At 41.7% G+C, this 15,108-nt stretch overlaps 1 protein-coding gene across 5 annotated transcripts in view; it reads left to right on the forward strand.

Moving 5' to 3' along the window:
- Positions 1–14,270, forward strand: part of ncoa1 (nuclear receptor coactivator 1) — a 101,383-nt gene extending 87,113 nt beyond the window's left edge. For 4 of the 5 annotated variants that reach the window (XM_076874071.1, XM_076874070.1, XM_076874068.1 and 1 more), the window contains 5 exons: positions 1,588–1,689; positions 3,548–3,968; positions 5,247–5,409; positions 5,519–5,708; positions 6,326–14,270. In XM_076874071.1, coding sequence (XP_076730186.1) covers positions 1,588–1,689; positions 3,548–3,968; positions 5,247–5,409; positions 5,519–5,708; positions 6,326–6,505 — 1,056 coding nt within the window. In that variant the 3' untranslated portion in view covers positions 6,506–14,270. The remainder of the gene's footprint in view (positions 1–1,587; positions 1,690–3,547; positions 3,969–5,246; positions 5,410–5,518; positions 5,709–6,325) is intronic. The other variant, XM_076874069.1, reaches the window with a different exon arrangement.
- The last annotated feature ends 838 nt before the right edge of the window (positions 14,271–15,108 follow it).

The raw sequence follows: 15,108 nt of genomic DNA on the forward strand, positions 1-15,108 counted from the left end.
TTTTTTTTTTAAACTCTCTTTTCAACCAACGGCAGTCACTCTCCAAATAACTTCTGCTTAGCTTTCCGAGCTTCCCTCGGGTCCTCTTAATCAGCGGTCTCCAACCTTTTTTGCGCCACGGACCGGTTTATGCCCGACAATATTTTCACGGACCGGCCTTTAAGGTGTCGCGGATAAACGAGGGAGGGGCTAATAATCGGCTCAGTCATTTTTAATGATCGTTGAAAGCCCAGATCGTAATCGTGATTAAAATTCGATTAATTGAGCAGCCCTATGATGGAGCATTGTCCTGCATGAAAATCATGTTTTTCTTGAAGGATGCAGACTTCTTCCTTTACCACTGCTTGAAGAAGGCGTCTTCCAGAAACTGGCAGTAGGACTGGGAGTTGAGCTTGACTCCATCCTCAACCCGAAAAGGCCCCACAAGCTCATCTTTGATGATACCAGCCCAAACCAGTACTCCACCTCCACCTTGCTGGCGTCTGAGTCGGACTGGAGCTCTCTGCCCTTTACCAATCCAGCCACGGGCCCATCCATCTGGCCCATCAAGACTCACTCTCATTTCATCAGTCCATAAAACCTTAGAAAAACCAGTCTTGAGATATTTCTTGGCCCAGTCTTGACGTTTCAGCTTGTGTGTCTTGTTCAGTGGTGGTCGTCTTTCAGCCTTTCTTACCTTGGCCATGTCTCTGAGTATTGCACACCTTGTGCTTTTGGGCACTCCAGTGATGTTGTTGCAGCTCTGAAATATGGCCAAACTGGTGGCAAGTGGCATCTTGGCAGCTGCACGCTTGACTTTTCTCAGTTCATGAGCAGTTATTTGGCGCCTTGGTTTTTCCACACGCTTCTTGCGACCCTGTTGACTATTTTGAATGAAACGCTTGATTGTTCGATGATCACGCTTCAGAAGCTTTGCAATTTTGAGACTGCTGCATCCCTCTGCAAGATATCTCACTATTTTTGGCTTTTCTGAGCCTGTCAAGTCCTTCTTTTGACCCATTTTGCCAAAGGAAAGGACGTTGCCTAATAATTATGCACACCTGATATAGGGTGTTGATGTCATTAGACCACACCCCTTCTCATTACAGAGATGCACATCACCTAATATGCTTAATTGGTAGTAGGCTTTCGAGCCTATACAGCTTGGAGTAAGACAACATGCATGAAGAGGATGATGTGGGCAAAATACTCATTTGCCTAATAATTCTGCACTCCCTGTAGATCATTCCACTGTCTGAAATAAGTCATTTTAGCTCCTGTCTCTTTAAGGTCACCTTCCATTTAAAGCTTCAAACTCAGATGAAATATTATTGAAACTGTGACCATGTTATGAGAAACCATGACAAGGCATAACAGGCAGCTGAGATAAAACGATGTCCCTTTACCTTTTTTTTTCTCCTCTCTCATCTCTAGTGCTCGACTCCTCTTTCTCCCCGCTGCTCTTCTCTTCTGTCTCCACACTGTCCAATAGTGTTATTTTCTTTGTCTCTGATTTAATTTCTTCTTCTCTGTTATTGCTCTTATCGTGTCTCTGGTCTAGTCCAACCTGTCTGACCTCTGCTCATTGGGATTTTCTCTTTGCTGCAGCTCCAGAACAGGCTGGCAGGGATGAATCAGTTTCCAGGAGGAGCCCAGCATGTGAACATGGGGATTCGTCAGGGGGTGCAACAACCTCAAATGCCCTCGCAAGTGAGTCACGGTGGTAGAGAGCGTTTGTCTACTCACCACCCTGCTTTTGTTAGCAGGCTGAACTTTGTGGATTTAACTATAGATTTTTTTCAGATAAAAAAAAGTGATAATAATCAATATTGGTGCTGAAATTCAAGCCATAGAAATGAATAACTGTGTGTCTGTTTATATACTGCACATGCCAGTTAAGCATAATGTGCATTTCTGTCCATTAATTTAACAAGTTCACAGTATTCTTTGTTGCTTTGTTTAAGCTCTTGTTAAAAATGGCAATCATATATGTTTTATACCGGCTCTAAATCTCACAGTGTAAACCCAACACCTTTTTGTTCATGAGTTTTTTTTCTGTAACCTACTTTCATCATCAGTATCATGAGATATATCATAGTTTGCTGTAAAACTCCATCAGTCTAATGTCTGTGATATAAAGTGATCGAAACGGGCCTGGGTACCCTGGATGTGCGACCGTTTCTGAAAACCTGACTGGAGAAAACTTGAAAGCAAATGAAAAGTATCTTTCGCACCAACATTTTGGATTTAGATACTCGCAATCGGTACAAATGAATTTGGTTGCAGTTTTTTAATAGAGCTTAAATTTTCCACACCGGAGATTTCATGTTCCTGCACTTAACGAGGATACGAGGGCCCAAGAAAGGGCAAACTAAAAACACCGAATTTCCACGCACCTCTGTAACTCTGAAAATATTTACAGTGTGAAGGTAAAATTATGCATTACTTTATTTAATAAACAAAAGTTATCATACAAAATAATTAGCTGATTTTTGGGGGGTCAGGTGAGACTCCAAAAGAATGTAAGGCTACGTTCACACTGCAGGCGAAAGCGCATCAAATCCGATTTTTTTTTGACCCTATGCGACCCATATCCGATCACGCTATGACAGTGTGAACGGAACAAATCTGATATTTTCAAATCCGATCTGGGTCACTTTCGTATGTGGTACTGAATCCGATACATATCCGATGTTTCAGAAAGCGACTGCTGTTTGAATGGTCGTGTCGCATTAAATCCATCTTTTACCTCACTGACACAAGACAGACGCCAATTATCAGCGCCGGAGAAGCGCCCGAGAAGACATCGCGAACGCTTCCTGGCCATCCGGTGAAACTGTTGGGAAGACAACGTTGGAGAAACGTGAACATTTTATTTGTACTGTATAATCTGCAGATTCTGAAAGAAATCTGCAGCCATCCTTTGAAGCACCGCTCCTCTAAAACAGCAATAAGGATCATCATTAGGTTATCTACATTATTATGTAAATAACAAAATAACTTAAAGCAAAAATTGGGAAACATGAAGTCCAAAGTCTTTATATTAAGGGCCATCAGTCAAACAATATTGTTTGCTCTGGGTCTAAACAGAGCGCGTTGTGTGTGACGTCTTCTTTTGCGCATGCGGGCCGCTTTGAGCGTTCACACTAGAGCGCGTTTGCTGTCGCATTTTATTTGTAGTGTGAACGAGCAGACAAAAAAATCGGATTTGATCAAAAAATCGGAATTGAGCATTAAGACCTGCAGTGTGAACGTAGCCTAAGTGTCCTAATGCAGGCTTTAATTTCGGTCTCGTATTGGCTTTTTGTGCCAGTGCCAGCCACATAAGATCTTTGAACCCTACCAGGAGCTGATTGAAATTAAGAAAATTAGGACTGCCAGTCTTCTTCAAATCATATTAATAACTTGCTTTTTTTCTGTGCTATGGTTATTATGCTGGTCTTTAAATTGGGTGAATTTTCTTTCTTAAGCCTGTACAAAGCAGCTCAGGATAATAAGATTAACTATCATATTTAGGTTGAACATGGGCAATAAGTTCTCTGTAACAGGCTCTTTTACTCCCTCTCAGCAGCCTCCGCTGAATGCCCAGATGCTGGCTCAGCGTCAGCGGGAACTCTACAGCATCCAGCATCGCCAACGCCAGCTATTCCAGCAGAAGGTCATGCTGATGAGACAGAACATAGCAGGCACTCCCACTGGAGCCGTGGGGCCCATTGGGACTGCTAGGGTCCCCAAAGCTCCCCCCACAACGACTCAACAACAGCAGCAACAGCAGTTCAACTTCCCACCAGGGTACAACCTGATGGCGGGAAACCCTCCTACCTCACCAAGTCACTTCAGCCCCATTACCGCGGGCCCTCTGGACAACAAGCTGCCCGGCAGAGTTCCCCTGAACAACCAGACGTTGATGGGTGGCGTGCAGGGCCAGTTCAACAGCACCGTCAACTCCTCATTGCAGCAAGGCCTGTTTCAGCAGTTTGGAGGGTCCGGTGAGTTCACGGGAGCAAAATAACCAAAATACTAAACCACGACAGGCTCACTTTAAAATATCAAAACTTTTTGTAATTAATACAGGTGGAGACAGGTGAAGAGATGTTGGTGTGAACCTGGTTTTTGTTTGTTCTGCTTTGTTTTGTTTTTTTGGGGGGAGGGGGATGACTTCTGTTTAGGTCAAGGCACCTGGGGTAGCTTTAGGAAATAGGATGTGGTCTGCATTAAATGCAATTAGAAGTAGGACCATGAAGGGAATTGTTAAACAAATATTTTTATCACACAAACTGACATGAAAAATAAATGATTGTTTTACTACTGATTGGTAAAATTAACTTATAATGCCATTGTTCAACAGTGAGGTTAAGTTGACTATTAGTTTACCATTGGTTAACACCAATTATAATGAAGCTTTACACTCAACAGTTTTGACAGACTTAGAGGTGCAAGTCCCTAAAGCCAGCTGGGAATCAGACTTCCAAGGCTTCCAACTTCGACTTCAGTCTGCAAACCACCGGATCCTTGAAGCTCCTTCTGGAGTTCTGCAGGAGCGCTGCCCCATGTGGCTTTTTCAGGCTAACACTGGCTGGGCCCTTACTGGTAAAACAAACAAACAAACGAAAAAAGCAAGACTTCAAGGTTATCTTTGGTGACCCCCTCCCTCTGTGTGCGTAGCCTCGGACAGGTCACAGGGTTCTTCTTGTCTTTTCCAACATACACTCCACCCTCACTCCTTACCCTGGACCAGTTTGCCTGTTAAGACCTGACCAAGCGCAAGGGTGTAGGATTAAACCCTTTCACCATATTAAGGCGGTGATTCATCCCCATTTGAAGTTTCCTTGAAGAGGACATATTTAAACCTTGTTCACAAATTGGAGGAAAAATTGGTGTGGATACTAAACTGATCTGTTGTGATGAATAAAGAGGTGGAGCTGAAGGTGCTGGTAACAACAATTGTAGATTCAGCCAGCAGGAATGAGCTTCCTCCAAAAGTGTCTGGGCTCGTTCTTAGGAGTAGGTTGATGACCTCAGTAATCTGAGAGTAGAAATGCTGCTCTTCCATATTGAGTGACTGGATAGAGGCTCTTTGTTGTGCATTTAGCTCTAAGCACATGATTGTGTCTGCATTTCTGTTCGGAAGGTGTTGCCACCCTCTTTGTTGGTTGGTGAATTTGATTTTGTGCCTAAGAACATTAAAACCTTTTAAAAATTGATTCACCTACATAAATTTATTATGATTTCACATCTTTGAAACATCCATGTTTTCTTTGTTACAGCTGTGGTCCAGCAAGACCCACCGTTTGCTCCTGAGATGAGCCCCTCCAGCCCACTTTTATCACCTCAGAACTCCACCTCCCAGAGTCCTCTACTTCAGCAAAACTCATCTACTGGCTACCAGTCACCCGACATGAAAGGCTGGCAACCAACAAGCGTGGGCAGGTTAGGAGCATGCATACAGTTTATAAGGAACAAAGACATTTGCAAACATTAATAAATGAAATCTGTGAGGCCGGTTTTAACTCCTCTCTGACTGTTTTCTGTGCTGCAGCCTGTTCAGTCAGTCAGGACAGAGCGCAGGGCAGCCGTTTGGCCAGCAGGGGGTTTATAACAACATGAGCATCACCGTTTCCATGGCCGGGGGCTCGAGTGGCGTCAGCTCATTACCTCCCATTGGGCAGTCAGTTGGCATGAGCAACAGTAACCTCAGCAACGTTGGTTCAGTGTGCAGCGACCAGCAGGTCAGTGACTTTGAACCTGCCAGCTTGGACAGCTGTGATAGTTTCATGTCCCAATGACCACCTTTCACTGCTTCATTTCCTGTTTTACTTTGCATCGGGATATACACCCCAGTTGCATTTGCTTTGTCTTAGTTTCAGTTTGTGGCTTTACTTTAGAGTATGCTCATAGGATGCAGAGTTCTCCTTCCAGTCTCCATTTACGCCCCAAGTTAAATTGATTTTTTTTTTTTTTTTTTGGATTGCATCGTGTGCTCCTGAAAATGTTTAGTGAGGTTAAAAAGGTTCAGCAAATGCACCGTTTCTTTCTTGTTCTTATTAGGTTAATTGTGCAGGCTCCAACCTTTACAGAGGCTTCCTTGTTGCTAAGTTACAAACCACCTCTTTATTTTTTTTAATAATTAAAAAAAAAAAACACCTTGTAGCCTCAACAAATGGCATAATAAACAATGCAAAGTAGTGAATAAGCAACAAAACAGCCCTTGCATCAAACATTGCTGTTCAAATCTGTCAAAATGATTGACAGCTTTTAGACTTTTCCCGACGCTGTCAGTGATGGTTCTCGCGACCTCCTTCCCTCTGTAAGCATTGCCTCGCGCTTTATTCCCGTGTTTCTGCAGGTGCAGCAGGTCCAGGTATTTGCGGACGTCCAGTGCACAGTGAACCTTGTTGGCAGTGATTCCTACCTGAACCAGGGCTCCATCGGAGCTGCGGCCTCCCAGAAGGGCCCCGGACCCCAGGGCTCCCAGAACAACCAAGCCCAGCAGAAGAGCCTCCTCCAGCAGCTGCTCACTGAGTGACACCCCCCACCTCTTCTGCTCTCCTGCTCTATCTACTTCTCACTTCTACACCTCCTCCTTGGAGGGTCGGTGCACCAGACCCATTGCTGTCTCTGTCTCACCTTTTGGATGGATCGATGTACGGACGGATGGATGTTTGGACGGCCACAGAGTAGGCTCAGAGAGGTCTGGCTGTCGGTGGAGTTTTCGCAGCCTAACCACTTCTGTGCTGGGGAGGGGTGGGGGTGGGGATTCAGGGCTGGTTGTTTGATGCCCAGAACATTTTAAGTCAAGACTGAAGTCAGAAGGAGCAGCAGTGTATTTAAACCTGCCTGTCTAATCTGTCTGACAACCTGTCTGTCTGCCTCAGCCTATTAAAGGCAGTGTTGTCTTGCTGCTCATTCCTTGGTGACCTACTTCCTGCTTCCTGACCCAAGAAAACAACTGCAACGTCATTGTAGTTTTGCCAAGTTTTTGTCACTGTCAAATCAGGGCCGGCCTCCTTTTTATTTGTGTTTTATATGTTTTTGTTAGTTTTGTTTGTTTTTGTTTTTTTCTGATCGGACGGTTTCTGTCAGGCCGTCGAAACAGCAAGCAGCAGCAGCAGCGCATCTCGGGAGCATGAGTTGCAGCATACAGCTGGGCTCAGTGTTTTTAAAGTGTTGGGATTATCCCACACAGCAGCACCTCTGGCTTTTATTTTTGTTTGTTTGTTTGTTTGTTGTTGTTTTTGTTTTGTTTTTTCTCTGCCTGTCTCTCAGCGATGTGGGAATGTTAAGGTTTCAGACCTCTGTGGCATTGTGGGATAGAAGCTCAGTATCAGCTGGTTCTGTGACTGTCTCTCTCTATCAGCTACGGTGCCTGGTGGAAGTTTGAGTTTTTCCCAAGCTCTGCTTCTTCTTCTTCTACTTCTACTTCTTCAACATATTATTCTATTACATCATTATTTTTTTGTTTGTGTTTTGGGTTGGATTGGGGATTGTTTTTTTGTTTGTTTGTTTGTTTGTTTGTTTTAAACTTCTGCTCTCGCCGTCATCATCATCATCATCTTCACGATCATCAGAACAAGCTTTGACAACAGCCAGGATGGATGGATGGATGGATGGATGGGAGACAGACAGGATGCTGCTCAGTTTGGAACTTTACGTGTCTTCCTCCCCTGGGAGGAGGTTTTATTTTTATTTTTCTCAAAGTATAAGAAAAAAGGACTGTTATGATTATTTAACTGTCTGTCCGTCACATTTTACCCCTCACCTCAGCAGCTGTGAATACAGAGCCCCGTTGGGTTCTCTCTCTTTCTCTCTCTGTGTATCTTCATGCTATCTCTCAGCCTATCAGTGTTGTTTGCCATGTGCACCATGCAGGCAGGTAGTATTGTACAGTACAGAAGGACAAAGACTTGGGGATGAGCTCACTCTTGTAACTGCTTTCCTTTAAGAAAAAAAATGAGAAAAAACAAAGAAAAAAACAAATGTAATTAATTGATTACTCAGAAAAGCAAAACATATATATTATAATGTGATTCGATCCAGGTTTTCTTTCTTCTTTTTTTTTTTTTAGATTGTTTTTTCGGCATCATGATATTGTAACACAGCTACATGTTGTGGTGGAGGAGGAAGACGTTATTCCAGCTTCTAAAATGTGAAACTTTTAAGCGATTTGGTTTTTGAAGAATTTTTTTTTTTTTTTATTAAAAAGGTAGATCTCGCTCCCTTTGGCGTCCCAGTCAGCACTACATGCAGCCACACTTAAAAAAAAAAAAAAGGGTTTGATTGCTCTGCTTTCTCTCTTGTTGTAACCAGGGAGCTAGTTAGCCATCTTTCTTGCTTTCTCCTCTTTTTTTATTCTTATGTATGTACAATACTTTCAGAAAAACTTTTCAGACAGTACATGTGTTGTAACCATTGTATAAAAAAACAAAGCATAATGATAAACTGAAACCGGGCTCTTTGCTGTGAGCCGCAGCAAACGGCACGCTTTTGGATATTGTTCCTATATAATGACATTTAAGTAGAGGCTTTAGTGATAGAAGTTCCTAACAACGATGTGATGGATAATTGATTTAAAGCTGTCATGAATTTGAATCCAAACAGGAAGAGTTGCAAAAACATCCTTTCATTTTCTCCTCACCTCCTGGGAATCTTTATTATTATTATTTTTTTATTTTTTTTTACGAGGGATTTAACCCTCTTCTCCTTCCACCTCTGGTTTCCCTGATGAAGACTTCACTCCACTGGCTACACACTCATATACAGTTTTCTGTTGACTACTGTTGCTCAGTCAGACACTGTGTCTCTCAGCGATAACAGACCTCTCGTGACAACAAAATTCAAATCTTAAGATGTGCTACTTACACCTTACCGGAAATTTAAGAAGGAGAAAACCCTGCTGAGACGTTGCCTCTTAATATTCTTTACATGACTAAAATATTGTAGAGCTATAAACATGTAATATGTGGCTTAGGCACTTCTTAATGCATATGATTTTTCTAAATTTGCTCCAGTCCGACACCCTTTATCCAAAGGTTTAAATTAGAGGATGCTAAACAACATTTGGAATGAGTGTAACCAAACTTAGTGGTCTTTTTCTTTTCTTTTTCTATTCTTTTTTTTCAAAAGCAGGGCTCGTTCTGTCAGGGAGCATCATTCGAGTTTCCTCCTGTCAAATCTGCCACGCCTCAACGCCAGCACAAATATCGGGTGCTCCCTGATCGAACCGGTCTCAGTTTATTATTTCTCTTCCTTTCTCTCGTGGAAACTTGATCCGTGGAGAAGGTTTCAAATAAAGCTCACTCCTCCCCCCACCCACCCACCCACCCACTCAGCTAATAAGTCTTCAATCTGCCAAACTTGTCGCTCACGTAGGTGATGCAGTCACGTGGAATAGGGCTTCTTTCCTTTGTCTTTACACAGAGATACTTCGCCGTATGCAATGTTTTACCCAGAAAAAGAGGGATAGTATGCAAGGTCTACATTCCACCCACCAACTTCTGAAGTGTTTAATAATGTGAGAACCACTTTGTGCTCATCTGCAACGCTCTGTGTGACAATCTTGACGTGTTATTTGTGTGCAGAATCATGCAGTGTGCGTCCAAACAGTGGCTCCGGAAGTAAATGCAAAAACACCTCCAGTATAGAGAGGATTTCTTTCTATTTTTATATGGATTTATTTTAAAATCATGCTAACAAGTCTTCTTTCATAAATCAAGAAGAAGCAAACATAGCACTTGGTTATCATCGACTTTACTAATCGTTAAATCTGATGGATTTGTCCCAGAATAAGAAATAAAAGTAACTTGTATGTAAAATTAAAGCAGTGTACCAAATACAACAGTGGGGGCAAAAAGTGGCAAAAACTCACCAGCAAATTTTTGTTGCTTTTGTTTTGTAAATAATGTAATTGATCAAAAAAGTCCGAATTTTCAAACTCCTTATGTGTCGCTTATCTAATTTTTGAGAATTTTTTCGGTCCTTTGAACTGCATCGCAGTCCACAAGCAGTTAAAAACGTACTACCTCCAAACTCTTTGTCAAAGCAGGGGAAGGCAAGAAAGTTTCCCAGATTCTGGAGGAATGGAGTTAATTGATGACTTTTTATAAATGCCTGAATTCATGATCATCCTTGTGGGTTACTGTAGTAAGGAGCTCCGGCTCAATTATTTGAATGTTTGACCTCCAAACTGAATCATTTCTCTGCCACCGTTATCAATCAGGAATTCAGGGGGAAACTGAAGGCAAGAACATATCTCAGCCCCACCTCAAGCCTCAGACCATTTTAAAACCCTTTTAGACCCCCTCAAGGAGTATTTTCTAGAGAATTGTTTGAATGCAGTCGCCTGACAGTCCTGCGCCACTGTTTGGACGGCAGAAGTTGCACAAAGTGGGAGGACGCACCTCTCTGAAAGGTTTCTGTCAGTGTCAGCCTTCCTCCTTTCACTTTCCTGCATGAAATAGGCATTCCTATGGAAGTGGTTTCCTCTCCAACCCTGTTCATTGCAGAAACTCAGCAGCAGCTGTCAGCTTAACCTGCAAATAAAGAAAAATAGAAGGAAAAATATATGCCAAATACATCCAGGGTAAGGTTTTATATGCAACAGCCATTCAGTGGAAACGACAGTCCCTCCTTTGCTTCCTTTACCTAGTCTCCCTCCGTCATCACTACAAGTAACAGGTACCAGGTTAGGTTCTTTTGTAACGTTGGTTTCAAGATGTCAACATGATGTATATAACAGAGAAATGTGAATATGTATTTGTTCAGAATCAAAAAAAGTAGTGCTCCGAGTTTGTGGTAAATAACTACTCGCCTCCGTCACATTTTTATTTGATTTGATTTTCTACCTTTTTTTTTTTAATTTCTGATGATGTATGTATGTATATGACTATCAGTGAGTGTGTATGTATGTGTGATTAATACTGTATATCTGGTGTTCTCTAAGATGGAAGATGTCCTATATGATTCTCTCCTTCTTCTTCTTCTTCTTCTTCTTCGACTCTTTTCAACCCTGCACAGTACCTGTGGGTGTTTCAGATGACTATGCCAGAGAATGGTTTTAGCGACTGCTGAATGTGATTTTACTGAGAGAGAAGCAGTGTGGACTGGCTTTTTGTACGGGTTAATTTAAAAAAAAAAAAAAAAAAGGCCATATTATTTAATTTTCTCTGTTGTCAGAAGTTTAAGCAGATCTGGGAGAGTGGAGCCTTGGTTTTATGGAGAAGCATTGCCCAGTTGAGCTGGATGTTTTATTTCTTTCTGTCTGACTGATGTAGCCTCTCTTCTTCTTCTTCTTCTTGCATTCATCGGTAGTAAATGACCAAAGCTTCAACACGTTTCATGGACTCATATGCAAACCTCATCATCACTGGACACAACATAATGTAGCGGCCCCCTTTATTTGGATTTCTCTGCTGCTGCTCTGCGTGTTCGTCCCTCCTGTGGCCTATCAGCAGCGAGCTGTGTGATGTCCCAAAGTTAGGTCAGTTTTTCGAGACGTCTCCACTTTTTGCCATTGAGGTCTTTTGAGCCTGAAGTGCTATCACTCGTTTACAGGAAGAGAAAAAAAAAAAACATTGCAACCCTTAGCTATGCACCTTACTGAAACAAGCATTTCCTCACCTTGTAGAGTTAACACTGGAGCATTTCATTTCATAGATATTTACAGTCACAACAAAATAATTTTTAAAAAGCCCACTCGATATCTGATGACCTTCACTTCTTCTTTTTGGTTTTTGGTTTTCCATCAACTGAATACTTTATACCAAACTTGAGGTGCCTCGTGTATATACTTTCTGCAGTAAAGATTGCTCCTTTGCTGTTTAACAGTAATAACCTTGTTAACCAGGGTTTTTTTAAAAACCTTTTTTCAACTTTATAAAAAAAAATACTGTATAAAGAAATGACTTTTTTACACACGTAGACGTTTAATCAGATTATTCCAGGAATTTGCAAATACAATCTAATTTTGCACTTTATATCAGATTTACTTGGAGTGAAAAGGCCATCAGTAACTGTCTCAATCAGATCAGTATTCAGAGATAGGACGTGTCCCCTGAATGTACCGAGAAGAGTTAGTCTTAGTACTTTAATTTGAACCTAAACAACTTCTCAGGTTCTTTGTGAAGAACTTGCCCGTAGTGGATACCCATTATCCCAAAAAAATCCTGTCTGTGTCTTTCTCTGACTTGCACCGACCGATCCTCAGTGTGAATACTATGCTAATCGTCTTCAGGTGACGTCCATCCCCAGGCGTACTGTTAAAAACCTCCCTCAGCTCAATTCGCACAACATTCCTGCTCATGACCGCTTTCGCCAAACTCTTTGCCATTCGCTTTCCTTTTTTTTTCTCTTCACTGCTTTATAGGTGTCATTAATGCAGCTGTGTTTTCTGTCTAAGCCACAGTGGTGACCTGACATAAATGACAGCACGCTAACTGTCCCTCGTGTTTTGCTTGCCTCATGTTTTTTGTGCTGCCTGATGTTAAGTATTTAGCAGGTTCCGTCTAATGTCTGGTGTGGGTAGCCAAGTTCACGACCTTTAACATTTTATTCCACAAAGCAAAAGTAGGCTTTTATCAGCTTATACGTGTTCTCACTCAACATCGGTCCAACATTTGTGCACCACTTGTACCTCTTTTCCACCAAAACAGTTCAGGTGCCTGAAGCCTCAGTTAAACAGGCCTAGAGACCGGTTGGTGACACCCTGACAACCACAGGTTGCTAGGGAAAAATCTTTACTCCCCAGCTGTTTGGCAGGTGGTTTGTGGAGGTGTAAGTCGCTGTATTGAGGTATGTGTTACTGCACCGAAAACCTTGCAATTACTTTGATTGCTACCAGATTGTTGCAGTCGCATGTAATTTGCATGGAAGACTTGAACTACTCACCAAAAAGTTAGTGAAACTGTGACGAGTGCAACACAAACCAGCAACGCAGACCTTTGCCTTCAAAGTAAAAGTTGCACCTTTTGAAACATGGTGGTTGCAGTGGTAAGGTGCAGCTTTTAATTTCAAGGCAAGCGTTCCGTTTCCGGCTTGTGCTGCATGTTTTCATGTTTCACTACTGCTCTCTCAGTCGGTTGTAGACAAGTCTATGTCTTCCATGTAAACTATGAGCAAGTTTTTGGTGCAAATCTCCACCAATCACTCACCACCCAGTTGGGGAATACTACCCCCACCCAGCAATTGGTGGTTGCCAGCAGTTTTCCAGCTCTCCTCTAGTCCTGTGTGAGCCTTATCCTGAGATAGCAAGATTCCTGATCCCAAACCGATGGGAGAGGCTACCACAAGAAATTCCTAGTAAATATGTCTCCTGTTATTTCCTTCTCATGGAAATGGTCCCACCTTCTGCCGTGTAATTCTACCTACTGAGTTGGTGGTTCAATGGAAACCAGGTCCAAGACTGCCTGTAGTTTTTATAACTCCAACTCATTCCTAATGGAGGTGTTCAAAACTTTAAAAAAAAAACTACCACGCTATCAGCTGTCAGGTATTGTAAGCGCTGCCTTATTGGTTCTGAGGTTGGACATGGTTCATAGGCTTGTAATTTACTCACCACTCTTGTTTTGGGGGCGTTGATGCTTTCTCTGGAGAATTCAGTTAAAATAAAGACCAAGGTTCCACTTTCTCCCTTGTACAAATTAATATAAATAAATATATATATATATAAATATATATTATACATTTTACTCATTTTGTCCAGTTTTGTATATTACACTCATGTAAAGTTTGTTTTTAAAGAGGCATCGGAGCAGCTATTACAAGACAATATGAGTGACAATGTTCATCTGGGAGAATTTTATGCATGTTATATTTTCTCCTCTTCTTCTCTCTTTGTCTCTTTTAATGCCCCTCAACCCTCCTCTTCAGGTGTGTAACGTGAATATAAAGAAATCTACCTTTTCTTTGGAATGTTGTAGACAATCAGTCTCAGGCCGGGTCCAGTCCCTGCAGGGAGTGAGAGCCCTGTAGGCTAACAGACAAACAAAACTTTCTTTTCTTTCTTTTTTTTTTTTTGTTTTTGTTTGTTTGACAATTAAAAACTCTATTTGCATCTACTGGAAGTCTAAAATTTGGAGGTTTGTTCATTCATATGTTCGTGGCTGCTCAAGTTTACACACACACACACACTTCTCTACTACACTCAAAACACAAACACCTCGTGCATTTGATCCCTCTGCTTTTTTTCCAAGGTGAGGATGCCAACCTTGAGGAAATGATGCTTTGACTAACAAATCTATAACATCTATGAATGTGGGAATGCAACACATTGCAATAAAAGCACCATTTGAAATGCAGCGTGTCACTCCTGTATGTTCTTTATCTCCCAGAAATTGGAAGGTTGTTTCTGAGATTTTGCTAAACCAGTTTGCAGATGATGGTCTTGTTTATTAGCCCATACTACCAGCTACACTAATGAACCACTGTGCATTTAATGGAAACAAAGAGTTTTTTAGCATTGTGACAGGAAGAATGAATATGGTTTTCTAATTCTGAGCCCCACTTATAGTTTGGTAACAATGGTATCATGTTACTCGTTACAAGACGGTCGTCTTCAAGTTTACATAGACACATCGTGGACGTGAATGTCGTAACTTTTTCCAGGGTGAAATTATAGTACAGCATATATCTTTAATGGCCTAAAAATACAAGAATTGTTCACACAAGTTTGGAGAAAATCCAAAATAAACCCACAGGGTCAAATGTATACACATTTTAATAAGTAGTGCAGGGGGTTCTACAATGTGTTTTTTAGTTTGGTCAAGGTCTATTCTCGTTAGAGATAATATTTGACTATGACTGGTAGTTTCTCTTTACCAGCATAAAAAGTATATGTTCAGTCCAACGACTGTTTTCAAAATCCAAGGGACTCTGTGGGGATCTAAGAATTAGAAATGTAGATTTACACCAGTTAGGAACGTTTCTTGGAACCATTTCTAATTGACTGCAGAATCCAGCATCACCAGTTTAGAAAAAACTGTACGAAATTTATTCAGATGTGTGACCACCTTGCTAAGGTGTGAAAGAAAACCCTCAGATAAAAGGAAATTGGTTAGGTTGTTCAGGAATTACCAAAGCTCAATTTTGCCTTGAACTGGAACACCAGCACCACTGTGCTCAGTGGACTGAGAGGGT

The sequence above is a fragment of the Maylandia zebra genome, linkage group LG15 (genome assembly GCF_041146795.1).
Source record: "Maylandia zebra isolate NMK-2024a linkage group LG15, Mzebra_GT3a, whole genome shotgun sequence".
NCBI classification, from domain to species: Eukaryota; Metazoa; Chordata; class Actinopteri; order Cichliformes; family Cichlidae; genus Maylandia; species Maylandia zebra.